The sequence below is a fragment of the Amphibalanus amphitrite genome, unplaced genomic scaffold, assembly GCF_019059575.1.
Source record: "Amphibalanus amphitrite isolate SeventyFive unplaced genomic scaffold, NRLGWU_Aamphi_draft 001652F_arrow, whole genome shotgun sequence".
In the NCBI taxonomy this organism is placed as follows: domain Eukaryota; kingdom Metazoa; phylum Arthropoda; class Thecostraca; order Balanomorpha; family Balanidae; genus Amphibalanus; species Amphibalanus amphitrite.
In genome coordinates, this window is record NW_024883145.1 from 28560 (window position 1) to 47548 (window position 18989).

Here is an 18989-nt window from a genome sequence, read left to right on the forward strand (position 1 = left end):
TAGGTCAAATCTAAGAGAAATAACCAGAAAGCATGCTAATATGGCTATCAAATGCGCTTTTCCGCGGTGCTGTAGCTTTCATTGGTTCCCGTTATGCGTCGGCATCTTGTAAGCTGTCGATATTCGACCTGAAAATTGGCGAAATTTGGCCTTCACAATGACCTGGCCATTGACCTGACCAAAAAAGTGGCCGAAGTAATTTCGTCATTATTTTTGACGCTCTTTTGAACGAAGATGGATTATCGGGTGCAAAAAGATATGTTTGCCAATGCACGCCTATGTTTTTGGATGGAAATTCAGGGTGCAGCTGCACACCGTGCACTCCCTCTTCCGCCGCCCCTGATTTCTTGCCACAAAGGTCTTCAACCGCTCCCGAATGAAAGAATGTACGTTAATATTGATATATCCTCATTTTGTGGAGGTTGGGCAAAGCCTGACCACTACTGGGGCATTCCTCGACTCTACTGGGGCATTTGCCCCAGTAGTTAGCATGTTAGCCGAGGCCCTGACAGGTGGCCCTTGGTAATCGATAACCAATGCCTTCTCCTATCGCCGATATTACCCTCCAACGCTTAAGTCACACTGAAATAACTACGTATGTATTATGAAATACGAATACGTCGTTTACAGGAATGCGGCATAGGGCCTTGAATGCGGCATGTGAAAGCCTATTATAAATAGGTAACCGTGAGCGTATAGCACATAGGTATGCACGGTTATAATTATCCGACAGTAGCCATTCATTTATGTTGACTTCGCTAACTATATAGAACGTAAACCCAGCATTCCACAGCTAACATCACACAGTACACCGACTAGATACTACAATCATAAAGACAGCTTACTGGGAGCACTACGATCGCGATGCTTTCATTTGGTGATGCACCTCGGAAAAAGTGAGGACATTTGCCTTTACGTGATACAAAACACACGTAACAGTCACCTAATAATAGTGCCATTACGGAAAAGCAAGCACAGAATTAGCCCATTTAGCGCACTTCTCAGAAAACACATCAGCTCACTCTAGTGCGAACCATTGTACTAGACAATTAAGCCAGCTGGCACGAGACCTGACAAACCGTTTCCATGACAAATGTAACACAAACCGATAAATCCTCGCACAATCCGAGGAGTTCCACAACAGTTTCCATTTGGATCGAGACAATTTATCAGGACGTTTTTGTGTGTAGACAGCACTGCAAGCCACCAGGCGCGAGCGCGTGAAAGATATAATGCAGAGCTTGTCCAATACAGTTACCTGGCGATATGGTCCATCGAATTGCCCAGGATCGAACTGACATGCCGCCATCTGCTGGGGCGCTCACGCGTAACCGAAAATGAGACCATGAGACAACAAAAACCACGCCGCCCGGGCCCCGGCCCACGGCCAGGTCCCAGCGACGTTCATCAAAGGCCGACTTTCACAACAGAAAAGTGGGGGCTTTCTTGTGCGAGGCAGCAGTTCTTGGAAGAGATCAGCGTGACTGGGAATCGGGTGCCGCGCTCGACACAATCACTTATTTCGCTAACGTTCCAATCACTTTCTCCATCACTGCCATTCATCTGATTGTAGTTCGTTCCACTCTTTCTTTTTCTTCTCATCACATCTCTTTCTTTCTTTCTCCTCTCTCTCTCTCTCTCTCTCTCTCTCTCTCTCTCTCTCTCTCTCTCTCTCTCTCTCTCTCTCTCTCTCTCTCTCTCTCTCTCTCTCTCTTCTCATTCTGAAAATCACGGACCTTATCGATGTCGCGCCGGCGACTCGAGCGTTTTGTTATTGATCACCAACAGCAGAAGAACGGTGCCTGCCGTCACGGCCACAGCCGTTCCCACGAGCACCAGCTCGAGATCACGTAAATCACCCAGAGGCACTGGTAACACCACTGTGGGACTATTATCCGTCTGCACCGCATGATACTCGCACACAGCATCACTGGCGATACGACATGGAAACGGTTCCTTCTCATCACACTTGCAGTCATCACTGTCAACGGTGGGTGATTCTGCCTCGATAGAAGGTTGAGTATCTGGTTGATTCTCCCAATCACATCCTAGGAAGAGACGCGGCGACTCGATGTAGACCGAAGCGATTCGTTCCGTTTCGTCCGCGCGATGGTAGCGCGCGTGGACTGGTAAAGATACCGTTGCCGTCACCTGACCCGACACCTCTCCTTCGGTGACGTTTACCTCCACCCACGACAGCACATCCAGCCAGGTAGAATCATGCGCCATCGCTTCCACATCCACCAAACCAAGCACTTTGTGTTGAGCACTGGGAAGACGAGCCAGCTGGTAGGGGTCTGCGTACACCCCAGCGGGTAGACGCTCCACTAGCAGTAGACGGCAGTCAGCGAGGGAAGGCGACCAGGGCAGCTGGACTGAGGTCACCAGGTCCCGGTGAAAGCCGTCCTTCTCCAGGCGCCGGGTCAGCCAGGCACTGGACGTGTAACAGCAGTTGCTGGAGGATGCTACCGCTGAGCACGTCCACAGAAGAAGCGATAGAGCAGTCGAGAGAGGACTCATCTTCACTGGAAACATGATGACAGAGTGTTGTAATCGGATTCTGGAGAAATATAGGTATCACCTTTACCTATATTTCTCAACACCTTTACCTTTACCGTATTTTCTTGCTGTTAGTACGAAGTGTAGTCCTTATTTTCCCTCATACCTTATTGGGTTGAACTTTTGTTGGCTGGGGATTAGAGGTATACTGACAGCACTGAGCACAATCCTTATGCACCCACTACCTTTACCAGCAATCAGGTATGTACAGGTCTCGCGAGATTAAGCGGTAGGTTTTGCACTTTTACATTTCCGGTTATATCTCAGAAACTAATCGATCTACGATGAAGCCATTTTACACGATCATGGCCGGCTTGTTACCCAACAAGTCGATCGCATCTTAACACTTAAAAGCTTAAGACGACGAAGATATAGCCTGAAGTACACTAAATTTTCTAGGTGCAAAACCTACCGCTAAAACCCGCGAGACCTGTACCTACCGTCCTACCCACATAAGTGACTTAGAACGAAAAACTGAGCACCTTTACCATTGCTGTGGAAGTCTGGCAGAGGATGAATCAACGTGTGCTGAACAGTGGACGTCAAGGCAGTCAATTTCACAAGGGAGGTAAAAAACCTGGTACATAATGGTCAGACAATGTGGTGACTGTTCCCATGAGCAGCTATCCAGTTGCATGTAGGTTTATGATTGGTGTATTGTGGACCAATTCCAATTTCCAAGTATGAGTATAATAGGTATAACCCCAGCAGCCATACTCATGGTGAGCCAAAAATTTCAGCCAGCAGATGCACGATGTGAATCAGAATGATAAAAATCTATGACTGAATATCATTCTTGGAATTTTCATTTTTAGTCTTGGTTCTACACCTTTTTAGGCTCAAGTTCGAATAAGCCAAGTTCAAATTCGAATAAGTCAACTTCATATTGGAAGATGTCAAATACAAAATCGGATACCTCAAGCTCAAATTGAGAAATGCCAACATCAAATTGGAAGAAGTCAAATGCAATTTCGTTTTACTCAAGATCAAATTCGAATACACCAAATTCAAATTAGAATAAGGCAACTTCAATTTCGTCTTGTATTAGTAGTGTTTGTTTATTTGTCATCCTTTATCACTATAAATAAGTTCTTCGTCACCGAATGCATGACATTTTCAGTCACAATGCAAGTACTTTGATGATGGACGAATGCGTTTGTTTTCTTTTTACGAGCGCGTGAAAAATAAAATGTTGAGAAATATGTACGTATCATACTTATACGGTAAAATAGGTCCAGGCCCCAGGGTAAATGCAAAGCATATGCAGTCTAAAATTGAAAAAATAGGCTTTACAATTGGAGCAAAAGTAATTGCACGCATACATGTAATGACAATTGACTCGAAGCAATGGACGGCTCGGACACCGTCACGGATGTCAGCGATCTTGAGCTGTCAGACAGTTCCGCTACACGTGAACCAGTTGGCCGCTACACGGCTCGCTCTCCCCGCCACTGCCCAGTCTGATATCGCCACTGGCTGACAGCTTTGTGTAAATATGAGTTCATGATGGCGGGACATTTTTGCATACTATGGGCACAAGTTTTCAAATGGCAGATTTCCGTTTCGTGTCGAGCATAGACCGCGTCACCCTGGCAGAGCTGCGAGCTGCGAACTGAGATATGTATGTAGTTCATGACGCACAGTCTTTTATCGAAACGAGACTGGGCGAGATGGGAGTCGACAGCCAAAGTCGATCGAAGGTAGATGGCGATTAGGATTAGCAAATCATAATAATAATAGCATAATATAATAATGATAATAATAATAATGATAATAATAATAATAATAATAATAATAATAATAATAATACCTAATAATAATAATAATGATAATGATAACGATAGCGATAATGATAATGATAATAGCATCATAAGAATTATATTTATTTACGGCAGGTAGCTGCGATGAAATTGCATTTGTCTTATTCTAATTTGAATTTGACGTATTCGAATTTGATCTTGAGTAAGTTGAAATTGCGTTTGACTTCTTCCAATTTGAAGTTGGCATATCTCAATTTGAGCTTGAGGTATTCGATTTTGTATTTGACATCTTCCAATATGAAGTTGATTTATTCGAATTTGAACTTGGCTTATTCGAACTTGAGCCTAAAAAGGTGTAGATAATCAAGAATGGCAGGAGCCAACCAGCCTTGATTAGAAAACATCTCTGGGTAAAGCACCTCTCTTTGGTTGCAAAACATACATTTTTTGTTTTGTTTTGCTGGGTTAACCCTCTAATGCCCACACATAGTTCCACGGTTCCTAAAATTAGCACCTTGTAACATATGATTCATTTTGGGTCCCTTGTTCGAAATCTGGAGTCAAATATTTTTTCGCAGTTCAAATTTCGGAAATAAATTTTGTATCAAATATGATACAATTACATTGGGCATTCCACTTGGTAATTTTTAGTGGTATCAGACCACACAGAAGGAAGTGAAGACATAGATGAGAAAATATATATCATTAAAAATTTCAGTGATAAAAGTGGCAGTTAAAATGTGTAAAATGCCAACAAGACATCCTTTACTTCGCACTTTTTATCAGAACATTTTCTTAATATTTCATTGGCATCCTTCTTGTATCAAAATGTCCTTTCAGTCGGTGCTTAGGGAACAACGCTAATCATAGGCATCTATTTACGAGTGCCTTCTATTCCTTCAATTTCCACGATACAGTGCGTTGCACTTGTGCAATTTTTCATAATTCAGACATGTGGGCCGTGCTTCTCAAACGTAGATGCGTTATGCATACTTGATATAGAAATGATGACATTACAGTTGGCTCGCGGTAATTGGTTGAAGTGAAGCAGTTCTGATGCAAAATGCTGGACAGCCTGCCGACGGACCGGGATCAATGCCAAAGACGATGTTGGTTTATCTTCATGATAGCCGGACAATCTCGGGTGACTGAAACTCTCAACCTGTGAATCGTCAGTTAGTACTTTGACTGGTCGTGCGGTCCTGATGTCATCGGCGTCAGTATAACAGCCGCGCACTGACCAGTGCAATAACCGTTGTACGTGTCAGACAACACAGGTACAGGTAACTGTGCACCGATCGGCAGGAACTTGTACAATATTCATTGACCTCATATGGAGGTGAGCATACGCATTACGCAATGTCGCAACTTTTATTCTATGGTCAGTACAAAAGTAGTATCCATGTTAATTTAGTACCTATAAATCCTTTTTGTTCAGTGGCACTCAGCTACCACAGTTGGCGGTATATGTCAATATATGACAACAAATGACATACCTGGCAGTGAAAATGCTTGCCAGGTGTCAGGCACCTGCTGGAACTTGGCAGAAGTGCATGGTTGCCTACTTCTTAGATAGGAAATCAAAGGAACCACGCCCTTCGGTCCGGAGTCTGTCTTGTCATCGTCAAACAGTTGCAAAACCATATTCCTATGAGCGTTAGAAAAGTCGAGATGTATGAGGCATGCAAGGCCACTCATAGAAAGCTAGATGTTGGAAGATTGACAAGGATGAGAGGCGGCATAAGCGTACCAATATCGTTATGACATTTTAAGTCTGGAGCGAAATAGAGTTATCTGGCGCAAGAGGTGCGAACTTCACAAATTTATGCATCTTGTATCATCGTCGTTTGCAATGAATCACAGGCCATTGCAATGCTTATCACCTGAGAAAACTATGGTATTGGCACACCGTATGTTGCAGCGGCGAAAATTTCATAGAAAATATTGGAGTGCTATGCCCACTGTATCATATCTAGTATCCCCAAAAATAGGGGGTCCATATCTTTGACCCTGAAAAAGTTGCGATGTTTTGCAACATACTATGATATATGTTGAACATTTGTCTCACAGTATGCCAAGTTTCTTTCCAAATAACTATTTTTTTATTTTCTAAATGCTTAAATTTACACTTGCATCTCAAATTGATTTTCGGCAAAGGACAAACTGACCCTCTTCAAAATCACCTGGTGGGAAACTGAGAAATCATTACTTTAAAATTTTGCCACCAGGTGGTTGCCAAGACGTACCACTTCTGATACAGCAGGGTTTTCAACAATTTTCACCTCTATGATTAGCAGGCGAATTTTCTGCAAATTGACTTACAGATATGATACCGGGGGCACTAGAGGGTTAAGCCCTTTTGGTCTGACAAGACCAATTCAGAGCTGGAAGGATGATGGGAGTTACTCATAGGGGGAGACATTGGTCTGGGCAGACACCCTAAAGGCCTAGAGAGTCGCCAGGGCTGAGCCTGTCAGAATGGACAGGCCGAACAGCCCGCAAGCACTCTCTGCACCCAGCTTCGGAGTGGGCTCCCTCGGTCTTGGGTGCAGCGGTGCCGCTCCAAGGGAGCAGCCCACATGAGATAAATGTGCCTGTCCACTCCAGCCCTAAGTAGGGGTTGCAGCATGGAGGAGAAGGACTCAGTATCCTGAGGATGGAAGCGACGGAACAGAGGCAAAACAAAAAGTGTGACCCCTGCCTTACGACTACCTTGACCTGCTAGCTGAGATAGGTCGGTATTAGTATAGGTATATCAATATTATGTTGAGGTCTCAGTCCAAGTCTTGAGGGATGATGGTGAGGCCCTGTTAACCTGTTGAACTGACTTCCTTATGTTTTCGTTGACAATTTATAAGTTAGCTTTAGGTAAATATTTCATACGATCAGAAGTTCAGCCAATTGCCTCAATATATGTAATTGACTGCTGTCAATTTAGCAGCAGTTTGATTATCCAACTACAGTTTGATATTCAGGGTGCGCCGATTTCGCCCAAACCTACCCCAGGGACCAAGTCTGTCACGCTGAGCACGAATCTGGTGTCAGAAATCCGCTATTCTCAACCGATCACCCAAATTTACCGTTTTTGAGTTCGTCCATCTACAGATTGACAAACTCCAGGGGCCCTCGATTTCGCCTAAAAATGGGTCTAGGGGACCAAGTCTGACACGCTGAGCACGAATCTGGTGTCAGAAATCCACTATTCTCAACCGATCACCCAAATTTTCCGTTTTGAGTTCGTCCATCTACAGATTGACAAACCCCAGGGGCCCTCGAATTCGCCCTCAAATGGATCTAGGGGATGGAGTCTGACACGCTGAGCACGAATCTGGTGTCAGAAATCCGCTATTCTCAACCGATCACCCAAATTTACCGTTTTTGAGTTCGTCCATCTACAGATTGACAAACTCCAGGGGCCATCGATTTTGCCGAAAAATGGGTCTACGGGACCAAGTATGACTCACTGAGCACGAATCTGGTGTCAGAAATCCGCTATTCTCAACAGATCACCCAAATTTACCGTTTTTGAGTTCGTCCATCTACAGATTGACAAACTCCAGGGGCCCTTTATTTCGCCCAAAAATGGGTCTAGGGGACCAAATCTGACACGCTGAGCACGAATCTGGTGTCAGAAATCCGATATTCTCAACAGATCACCCAAATTTACCGTTTTTAAGTTCGTCCATCTACAGATTGACAAACTCCAGGGGCCCTCGATTTCGCCCAAAAATGAGTGTAGGGGGCCAAGTCTGACACGCTGAGCACGAATCTGGTGTCAGGAATCCGTTATTCTCAACCGATCACCCAAATTTACCGTTTTTTAGTTCGTCCATCTACAGATTGACAAACTCCAGGGGCCCTCGATTTCGCCCAAAAATGGGTCTAGGGGACCAAATCTGACACGCTGAGCACGAATCTGGTGTCAGAAATCCACTATTCTCAACCGATCACCCAAATTTACCGTTTTTGAGTTCGTCCATTTACAGATTGAAGGGGCCATCGATTTTGCCGAAAATGGGTCTACGGGACCAAGCCTGACACGCTGAGCACGAATCTGGTGTCAGAAATCCGCTATTCTCAACAGATCACCCAAATTTACCGTTTTTGAGTTCGTCCATCTACAGATTGACAAACTCCAGGGGCCCTCGATTTCGCCCAAAATGGGTACAGGTGTGTAGCCACTCTTACACACCTGCACCAACGTTTCCCAAAGTGTCCCTTTGATAAGTGGCACTTTGGCAAAGTGACACTTGCCGACTGGCCTTTCTATATGAACTGGGCCCGGCCCTGGTGAGTTGCCGGGGCTGCGCCTGACCAAAGGATAGGCCGAGCAGCCCCCAACACTCACCGCACCCTGCTACGGGCGAGCTCGGCTTACGGGCAATCCCAAATGGGATAAAGTTTCCCGTCCAGTCCGGATCAGGGGGTTGCGGCGTGGAGGAAGATTTGAGTTTCCTGAGGATATTTTGAATACAGAAGCTCTTTATGAAACATGAAACATGTATTTTATATTATTTTAACGGTCAAAACAGCGGCCGATGTCGGTCCGACGTCGCCCCGACGTCGGCCCGACGTCGGCTGGACCTCAGCAATTGATCTCGGTCCGACGTCGGCCCGACGTCGGCTGGACCTCGGCTGGACGTCGGTACATGCAGGCATATCCGACATCCAGCCGACGTCGTGCCGAGGTTGGACCGGCCGATGCCGAGATGCCGACGTCACCCCGACGTCGGCCGACGTCGGGCCGACGTCGGCATGTTTACTGGGTAAACTCTAGGGGCCCTCGATTTCGCCCAAAAATGGGTCTAGGGGACCACGTCTGACACGCTGTTGTTATAGTCGGACTTTTGTAGATGGACGAACTCAAAAACGGTAAATTTGGGTGATCGGTTGAGAATAGCGGATTTCTGACACCAGATTCGTGCTCAGCGTGTCAGACTTGGTCCCCTAAACCCATTTTGGGCGAAATCGAGGGCCCCTGGAGTTTGTCAATCTGTAGATGGACGAACTCAAAAACAGTAAATTTGGGTGATCTGTTGAGAATAGCGGATTTCTGACACCAGAATCGTGCTCAGCGTGTCAGACTTGGTCCCATAGACCCATTTTTCGGCAAAATCGATGGCCCCTGGAGTTTGTTAATCTGTAGATGGACGAACTCAAAAACGGTAAATTTGGGTGATCAGTTGAGAATAGCGGATTTCTGACACCAGATTCGTGCTCAGCGTGTCAGACTTCATCCCCTAGATCCATTTGAGGGCGAATTCGAGGGCCCCTGGAGTTTGTCAATCTGTAGATGGACGAACTCAAAAACGGAAAATTTGGGTGATCGGTTGAGAATAGTGGATTTCTGACACCAGATTCGTGCTCAGCGTGTAAGACTTGGTCCCCTAGACCCATTTTTGGGCGAAATAAAGGGCCCCTGGAGTTTGTCAATCTGTAGACGGACGAACTCAAAAACGGTAAATTTGGGTGATCGGTTGAGAATAGCGGATTTCTGACACCAGATTCGTGCTCAGCGTGTCAGACTCCATCCCCTAGATCCATTTGAGGGCGAATTCGAGGGCCCCTGGGGTTTGTCAATCTGTAGATGGACGAACTCAAAACGGTAAATTTGGGTGATCGGTTGAGAATAGCGGATTTCTGACACCAGATTCGTGCTCAGCGTGTCAGACTTGGTCCCCTAAACCCATTTTGGGCGAAATCGAGGGCCCCTGGAGTTTGTCAATCTGTAGATGGACGAACTCAAAAACAGTAAATTTGGGTGATCTGTTGAGAATAGCGGATTTCTGACACCAGAATCGTGCTCAGCGTGTCAGACTTGGTCCCATAGACCCATTTTTCGGCAAAATCGATGGCCCCTGGAGTTTGTTAATCTGTAGATGGACGAACTCAAAAACGGTAAATTTGGGTGATCGGTTGAGAATAGCGGATTTCTGACACCAGATTCGTGCTCAGCGTGTCAGACTTCATCCCCTAGATCCATTTGAGGGCGAATTCGAGGGCCCCTGGAGTTTGTCAATCTGTAGATGGACGAACTCAAAAACGGAAAATTTGGGTGATCGGTTGAGAATAGTGGATTTCTGACACCAGATTCGTGCTCAGCGTGTAAGACTTGGTCCCCTAGACCCATTTTTGGGCGAAATAAAGGGCCCCTGGAGTTTGTCAATCTGTAGACGGACGAACTCAAAAACGGTAAATTTGGGTGATCGGTTGAGAATAGCGGATTTCTGACACCAGATTCGTGCTCAGCGTGTCAGACTTGGTCCCTGAGACCCATTTTTGGGCGAAATCGAGGGCCCCTGGAGTTTGTCAATCTGTAGATGGACGAACTCAAAAACGGTAAATTTGGGTGATCGGTTGAGAATAGCGGATTTTCGACACCAGATTCGTGCTCAGCGTGTCAGACTTGGTCCCCTAGACCCATTTTTGGGCGAAATCGAGGGCCCCTGGAGTTTGTCAATCTGTAGATGGACGAACTCAAAAACGGTAAATTTGGGTGATCTGTTGAGAATATCGGATTTCTGACACCAGATTCGTGCTCAGCGTGTCAGACTTCATCCCCTAGATCCATTTGAGGGTGAATTCGAGGGCCCCTGGAATTTGTCAATCTGTAGATGGAAGAACTCAAAAACGGTAAATTTGGGTGATCGGTTGAGAATAGCGGATTTCTGACACCAGATTCGTGCTCAGCGAGTCATACTTGGTCCCGTAGACCCATTTTTCGGCAAAATCGATGGCCCCTGGAGTTTGTCAATCTGTAGATGGACGAACTCAAAAACGGTAAATTTGGGTGATCGGTTGAGAATAGCGGATTTCTGACACCAGATTCGTGCTCAGCGTGTCAGACTTGGTCCACTAGACCCATTTTTGGGCGAAATCGAGGGCCCCTGGAGTTTGTCAATCTGTAGATGGACGAACTCAAAAACGGTAAATTTGGGTGATCGGTTGAGAATAGCGGATTTCTGATACCAGATTCGTGCTCAGCGTGTCAGACTTCGTTCCCTAGACCCATTTTTGAGCGAAATCGAGGGCCCCTGGAGTTTGTCAATCTGTAGATGGACGAACTCAAAAACGGTAAATTTGGGTGATCGGTTGAGCATAGCGGATTTCTGACACCAGATTCGTGCTCAGCGTGACAGACTTGGTCACTGGGGTAGGTTTGGGCGAAATCGGCGCACCCTGAATATCAAACTGTAGTTGGATAATCAAACTGCTGCTAAATTGACAGCAGTCGACAAATGACAGCATTTTGTACTTACCAAACGAAGAGCTGCTGCTGCTCCGATATCGTCTCATCGTCTCAAAACAGAGAGGCATAGAACGAAGGAACATTTTTACGAATCAGCAGCTTTGGTGACGTCATAAAACTAGTTGTGTGAAAGGATCGAAATCAATAGAAGACTCGTTTTCTTGATCAATGATCAATTTAAATCTTCTTTTTATGTTGAAAATATTTTTCTCGTATTTCATGCCGCACGAAAAATAAAAATGATCACACATACACCAAAAACTGCCGCATCTTTTTATTTGATTTGTCAAAAAACGTTGACGTCATAAAAATTATTGGTTCTTATTTATTCCTCAAAACTTATTTAGCATTAGCGGCATTAGCAAAGCGAATTCTCAGGGGATCATATGCTGATGCCGCTGATGCCATTCATTCATTCATTCATTCCCTTTCGATTCAGTCATTCATTTAATTTCTGGCAGCAAGCGTGAGGTGATAAACACGTGTGGATTATTACTTTCGGTCGGTCCTATTGTACAGTCTGTCTTAAAAGTACCGCGCAAAGTGACGGTGGATCCATCAAGCCTGACCGATGAAGGACTGCTAAATTTGAGTCACCCCGAAGCAATGGACATCCTCGTCCCTTCCCCAGGTCAATTGGTTCGGTGACTTTCAAATTATAGCAGGCACTTCCTCGGTCAGGCTTGATGGATCCACCGTCACTTTGCGCGGTACTTTTAAGACAGACTGTACACAGCCTTTCGTCGCGGTGAAGTCAACTGTCAAAGTGCAACAGCACAAACTGAAACAGGGATCATCTTAGTCATTCAAAGTTGCTAAGGCAATCCTCAAAACAAAAAGTCAAATAAACCATGTCAATGTCAATGTCACGTCATGTCATTCAGAGTTTACAGAGTGCAAGTGCTGATGCGTGTGCTGAGACATCCAGCATGGTAATTAGGTCGATAGGTCACATGCAGGCTAACACATTTTTTGTCACTTTCCATCTAGCATTGTAGTTCAAGTTGCCAGAGTTTTCTGCAGAACGCGACTTTTTCTTTCGCGACTTTGACTTTGTTGGTGATATTTTTTACCCCACTCCAGGCTGCAAGGCTTGGCTGCAGCAGGGTCCACAAGACCCTGCGAGGGTGACTAATGGACACCAGCCCGCACCAGCCGGCAGCCTACCACCTCAATGAAACCTAGAGTTTTTGCTACTAAATTTATAAATTCTGTGCTTTTGATAGGACAAAACTGCAATGAAAGGTCATTTCCACCCTGGCTAGCCCCATTTCCATCAGTGTGATTCATGAAGGCTGACTGCAATGTTCTGTTACAGATGTCCCTCTGCAAGCTAATGATGAGAAGTGTCTTAAAGTCACTGAGGGCTTCAACATTATGTCGTTTGGATCATACACCCAGCAGAGGGTATGTTGGTAACTAACTGATGAATAAAGCAAGCTCCTTGCCAGTCATACTTATTGCTTGTGTGTGACAGATGTTTTTTATACCCATGATAACTTTAAAAATGGAATACAAAAGATTTTTACCATTTTTTATACCCAACACACTGATGAGCTGTTAAGTTTTTGTAGATTAATTGGAATCTGATATTCATATGAAGCTACTGTTATTTAGCTGGTGTCAGAGTGAACGTTTTCTATTGTTTATGCAAGACTAATTTTAATTGCCCCATGTGTTATACAAATGTTTTGCATATTTGTGACAAGGTAACTCACAGTTTCACCTGGTTGCCTGCTACCTGGTTGCTAATATTTGATATCTAAAATAAATAGCTATCATTGGCATCATCTTTTCCAGTGTGGCTTCTATAATTGATGGCAAGAAAATTGCAGAAGACATTAAGATGGAGATCAAAGCTGAAATAGATCAGCTCACGAGTGGTGAGTTTGTCTGTGCGATCTTTACCCCTGCTTACTGCTATCTTTACTATGGTCAAGAAATAGGCAAGAAATCCAGAACAAATTATGCTAATGGGTAAATAGCGACCTCCCGGGTCTAGTGTGGCCCTCTCTCGCCAGTTGCCAGTTGGCTGAATATAGAAACGCTGGATAACGGTAGCTTCCCGGCCGCGAACTCGCTGCCACCGAGTTACGGACGGACAAAAGATACGCCTCGGCCACGGCATGACGTCCAGTGTCTAGTGTGACCCTGTCTTGCTAGGTTTTAAGCAGGGCTGCGGAGCCGGAGTTGGAGTCGGTCGGGGTCGGCAGTTCTGCCCGGTGTCGGAGTCGGAGTTAACGCTGCATGGCTCAACGTCATGCCCTGCATCTGTTTTATTGACAATACTACGCTCGAAATTGGATTTTGTCGAAAAAGGCCATTTGGGTGTTTTGGACGAATGTTTTCAGCGAAAGAAGGAGAAGACGGTGAACTCCCCAGAACCTGCGTTTTAATTCTGCATGCTATTTTCAATGCATACCAGACCACATGAGGTACCTACTTTATTTGCAATGCAAAGCCTTGGAACGCACAAAGGGTCGTTTCAGGCAAGATACGGATTTTTATTGAGCCGTCCGGAGTCGGAGTTGGAGTCGGAGTCGGAGTCGGAGTCGGAGTCGGAGTCACCCTAAAATCCATCGACTCCGCAGCCCTGATTTTAAGTACCTCAATATAAGATAATACGCTGAAAAACCGATGCTGTTTTCCGCTTTTTATTTCACCGATATAGAGAAAGTAGACATTTGCTTTATGAACCAAGTCACACAGGAGTCTTTCATCATAGTTATACGTAAGAGTATTGGTTATGCCTACAATCCAATACCCACCCCAAATAAAGCAGTCCGCCGATATGATGTTTGGTTGATGTACCGCCAGGTGGCCAGCGTCAGCCACATCTCAGCGTGGTTCTGGTCGGTGATGATCCCGCCTCGGCTGTCTACGTCAGGAACAAGATCAACGCCTGTAAACGAGTGGGTGAGTAGAGGCGACGAATTAGCTGCGGGGTGGGACCGGTGGGCTGCTGAACGTGCCACTCAGTAAAGTCAAGAGTGGATACCGGATGGATTAGATAAACAGGCCGAATGAATGACAAAAAGCTCTATTTCAGTGTTGTAGCGCTAGCTCTTTCTTATCTTCATTGATAATGCAATTTTGACCGGTGGTATGCAGGATTTTTCAGAGTGTACTCCCAGATAGAGTCCCGCGAACTTAGCACGGGGTTGTCTAATGTCAATGCCCTTGTATTTCATATCTAATTATCCATGTACGACAATGACAATTGCACCTCTAGTAACAACCTTTGTATCTATTGCATACTCTAGGGATCAACAGCGAGGCCATTGTGAAGCCCTCGGCTACGTCTGAGACGGAACTTCTGGATACGATCAGCGCACTGAATGAGAACCCCGGCGTCGACGGGATTCTCGTACAGGTACGAAATAACGCTAATCTGAGGGAGTTTGATGGAAAGGTCAATAGTGTGACGTCATTTTGTCGAATTAAGGTCTTTGGTGTGTCGATTGAAAGGTTGATGTGGAATGTTGGAGCTGTATTGGTCCATTGTATCGATAGCTAGTGAAGTGCCATAATTTATGGGCTTGGGTGTCTGACGTCATATTGTTCTGTGCAGGGAAGATAACACATGAGCCTGACCCTATTTTCCCCTTTCCGGCGGTTTTAGCCAGAGCACAATATCGATCAGTCCGTCTCCAATCCAGCCTAACTTACAACATGCCGTATTCTCTATCTTCCAGCTGCCGGTGCCGGAACACATGAACGAGCGTGTCATCTGTAACGCCATTCATCCGAGCAAAGACGTGGACGGCTTTCATGTCGTCAATGTCGGCAGGTGAGCTGCTTGGGGAGGCCGGTAGGGGGCGCTCGCTCGTTACGACTGGCTGGGATTGCACCAATAGCATGTGTGGGGGCTTGCCGGACTACTGTGAAAGTAACTGACTTGGGGGTGATGTTTGCTGAAATATGTTATTGTAAGGAGTGGGACCTGCTATGCTACCGACTGATGCATTCAAAACGGAGCTAAAATCAAACTATTTTTCATCATATAAGTGCGAATTTAACTCACCGGACGGCTTTTTTATCCCGTTATGAGGGGTGAATTCCACATGAAAGAACATTAACAAGATTCGCCGCCATACTGCCAGTACCTAGACGTCGTTCGGTAGACGTCTCATTGCATGTTAAAGCCCTAACCGGGATCGCTCTAGTGCACCCCATAGTGGGTGCGACCTATGCCTGTGGCCTGAAGAGGTTCTGGCGGCCCAGAACTGTTAACGGGAGCCCGAAACATACCATGCGTTCCAGACCACATGAGACCCCGTTTTCGGCGATACTTACGTGATTTGATGCGTGTCCAATTGTCTATAAATTTCCACACAACACATTTTAGCCCAACCACCTCAATACGGTCTATTGCAGTTTTTTTTTTTAAAGAGGCGTTTGACGAAAACCGGTGCTTGAGTTGAAATATGTGACAAAAGTTCAAGCTTATTGCACTAAGGGTGAAATTATCGACGAAAGCAGTGTCTCATGGGTTTCTGGAACGCACAGTAGCCTGGATTCCGCGCCGGCTATCCTCCGTGCCCCTGTGACCGGGCTGCGCGCGTGACAGGTTCGTACAGGACATGGATTGCCTGATGCCCTGTACACCGCTCGGGGTTCAACAGCTCATCATCAGATCAGGTGAGATCAGATCAACAGATCGCGCCACTGCTCCGGAGGGCAGGCAGGTTTTTCGAAGATCCTCCGGGTCTGACTTTAGAAAGCTACGTCTTTTGTTCACTAATGTGTGCAATAAGTGCATGACGGGTGTCGATGCGTTCTGTGGGACTTTGCATGATATTTAATACCGATGTGTCCTGAAATGGGAGCCTTTGGATGGGGAAAGCACGCATGGGTTAGTTATGTACCGGTCTTTTTATTCCCTTTTTTTGGTTGGTAGCTTCACTCTATTTCATGTCAATTCGTGTGGTCATGTTTTTTTTTGCATTTGCGATTCCTTCGTGCTCGTACCCCTGTGTGTGTGGGGGGGGAGGCGGGGGGGGGGAAACGTTTTCGTACTGCTAAAGAATAAATTTAGGCGGGGGGGAAACGTTTTCGTACTGCTAAAGAATAAATTTAATCACGCCACTCATTCAAGCAGTGCAGTTATTTTCTGTGAAAGATGGTCCTTCGCTATGCGTCCAAGTGAACCTGACCTGCCAACCATGTACAGCCCTCTGCAAACTGCGTCGTAGGTATTATTTTTTCGACAAAACCGAGAATAACGCGAATACTATGCTTTCGGGCACTCGAAAATCGTAACAGCAAGACGCGCGAGACTCCGCACCTTAGATTGGCATTATCATCGTATTCATTTTCCATCCAGTTTGGCAACAAAACCCATAAGTTTATATTTGCCCCCAAAACACACTTTTGCATTTTATTGCCGCACAAGGCGTATACTTTATCTAGTGATAGACCTCATCGAAGGAGTGGAGCATGGCGCATCTATGTGCAATGAGTTCCGACCGACTGATAACATAGCCTTTGAGTTATTATCGGTTTTGTCCAAATAAGAATACCTACCACGCAGTCTGCTGAGGGCTGTACATAAGCTGCTACTAATCGGGTGGGTACCTTTCCTCAAAAATAAAATTTTTACCTGAACGAACACTAATGCCTCAACTATGTACAGCCACTCTTCGTCTAGCACAATGCAATAATCGTGGGATTTTTGTTACCAGTCTTTAAATTGGGTACCTTTGGAGTTTGGCTTGGATTATTTCAACCGTAATTGCCATTTGTGAGTGAATCGAGTTCTTATGTACCAAGCATGGACGGCATAATTGCGATGCTTTCTGCGTTTATAATCCAATGAATCACACTTAAACAATACAGTTTGACGTCGCCACGACTCAGTCCTTGACTAAGGGACGTTTGTTGTGTATAGGGGCCATCACTGCCGTTCAGAGTGCGCACATATCTTCCTCTCATTGACGGTAGTATTCTGTTAACGATCATATAAATCACATGCAGTTGTTCGGTGCTTGATCCAATTTACGACATTGCTTGAGTAGGACGCTAGGAATGACAGCTCTGGATAAGACTTATAACCCCGTAGCCGGAACCTAGATTACCTTTGCGGCTCCTGTTGACTTTGACTCCTGTTGGACTATTTGACCCCTTCATTTTGCCCTTGACCTGTGTGGCTACTTGGCAAAGTGACAAATATTACCTACTTGAGGCATGAATGTAAATCATGGCCAAACTTACAATAAGTTTCGTTCCTACCGTCCACAAGCAGTTAACTGTTAAAAAAGCTATATACCCTAGTATCATCATGCAACTCTAAAGTTTAAAGTCGTGAAACTAAGCGCATGATTATGTCCACTCAGGATGCGTATTTATCATCGTAGACATATCACCATTCGCACGCCTAACTGAATACCACCTTTTAAAAACCACAGCTGATCTGTGTGTGTATCGTCTCACAGGAGTTGAGACGTTTGGCAAGAACGCCGTGGTGTGCGGACGGTCCAAGAATGTCGGGATGCCAATCGCCATGTTGCTACATGCGGACGGAGAAGGTAAGAGGTGGCATCCTTCGATGGAAGGGAGTGAGAGCAAGTATGGTGTACTTTGGTGTATTTATCGCATTGTTATGCTTATCGATCGTCAGGACGCCGTATCACCCATATGCAAATACTCGTAATGTATGAGAATATAAGACGGACTCACCTAGTTGAAAGATAGTGGTAGACTTTTTACGAATACTGGTGTATGTAAGATATTCCCTCACTTGATATCATTCAGCTGGCTTTAGTTTGAAAATCATTGCAGAGTTAGAGTCAAACACTAATTAGTGTTTATTACAGACGCACATTAATGTGCGTCTGTTGTGTATAATTGTCGCTTTTATGTTCTGGACAACCTACGGGCGTGTTATCGTCAAGTCTGAGTTAATTGAAATCTAACCCCTCCTAACAGCCAGGGTATTGACTCTTTCCTACCTATTACTGACCTACCCAGTACCCACCTCCCCCAACAGGTGATACGAACGCGTTTGACGCCACGACCACGCTATGCCACCGATACACCCCGCCGGAGCAGCTGAGGAGGTTCGTCCAAACGGCAGACATCGTGGTCACTGCTGCAGGTGGGAAAACTTGGAGAAGGTCTACAAAACTATAGTACCTACGGCAAACCTAAGAAAGAACGGAGTTAAAGCGCCTGAATCACTTTGCACGTGTTCTGATCACTTGAAATTGCTTGAAATGTATGGTTCGGAGAAATTTGTGTGAAACAAGGCCCTATTGTGTGAAAAAGGTGAAAAAGTTGCGACAGAAAATATGCTCTCACAATATAAATGCACACGCAGCAACGGCCGCAGTACTTTAAAATCCATTCTTTCTTAGGTTTGCTAGATTATAGTGATGTCAGTTTAACTGAGAAACCGATGTCAAACCAAATACCAACCTAAA

At 45.4% G+C, this 18989-nt stretch overlaps 2 protein-coding genes across 13 annotated transcripts in view; one reads left to right on the forward strand and one right to left on the reverse strand.

Annotated features, from left to right (window-relative positions):
* Positions 1 to 583: 583 nt before the first annotated feature.
* LOC122374400 (phosphatidylinositol-glycan biosynthesis class X protein-like) lies at positions 584 to 11635 on the reverse strand. Of its 8 annotated transcripts, none has more exons than XM_043353128.1 (3): positions 7203 to 7253; positions 5816 to 5967; positions 584 to 2525 (listed from the first exon to the last, which is right to left on the reverse strand). In XM_043353128.1, exons 2-3 carry the CDS (start codon positions 5961 to 5963, stop codon positions 1738 to 1740), a joined length of 936 nt encoding a protein of 311 aa, XP_043209063.1. In that variant the 5' UTR covers positions 5964 to 5967; positions 7203 to 7253; the 3' UTR covers positions 584 to 1737. The 8 variants fall into 8 exon arrangements, with proteins under 8 accessions (XP_043209063.1, XP_043209062.1, XP_043209060.1 ...); XM_043353127.1 differs by having other exon boundaries at positions 7135 to 7206; XM_043353125.1 differs by lacking the exon at positions 7203 to 7253 and having other exon boundaries at positions 584 to 1653; positions 1718 to 2525; positions 5816 to 6355.
* Positions 4702 to 18989, forward strand: part of LOC122374399 (bifunctional methylenetetrahydrofolate dehydrogenase/cyclohydrolase, mitochondrial-like) — a 29799-nt gene continuing 15511 nt past the window's right edge. Inside the window, exons 1-9 of one of the 5 annotated variants that reach the window (XM_043353120.1) lie at positions 4702 to 4729; positions 12887 to 12975; positions 13369 to 13451; positions 14386 to 14484; positions 14832 to 14941; positions 15264 to 15358; positions 16139 to 16209; positions 18003 to 18095; positions 18557 to 18664. In XM_043353120.1, the coding sequence (XP_043209055.1) occupies positions 12887 to 12975; positions 13369 to 13451; positions 14386 to 14484; positions 14832 to 14941; positions 15264 to 15358; positions 16139 to 16209; positions 18003 to 18095; positions 18557 to 18664 (748 nt within the window). In that variant the 5' untranslated portion in view covers positions 4702 to 4729. Of the gene's footprint in view, positions 4730 to 11913; positions 12070 to 12886; positions 12976 to 13368; positions 13452 to 14385; positions 14485 to 14831; positions 14942 to 15263; positions 15359 to 16138; positions 16210 to 18002; positions 18096 to 18556; positions 18665 to 18989 lie in introns of those variants that run through there. The other 4 variants (XM_043353123.1, XM_043353121.1, XM_043353122.1 and 1 more) reach the window with 4 other exon arrangements.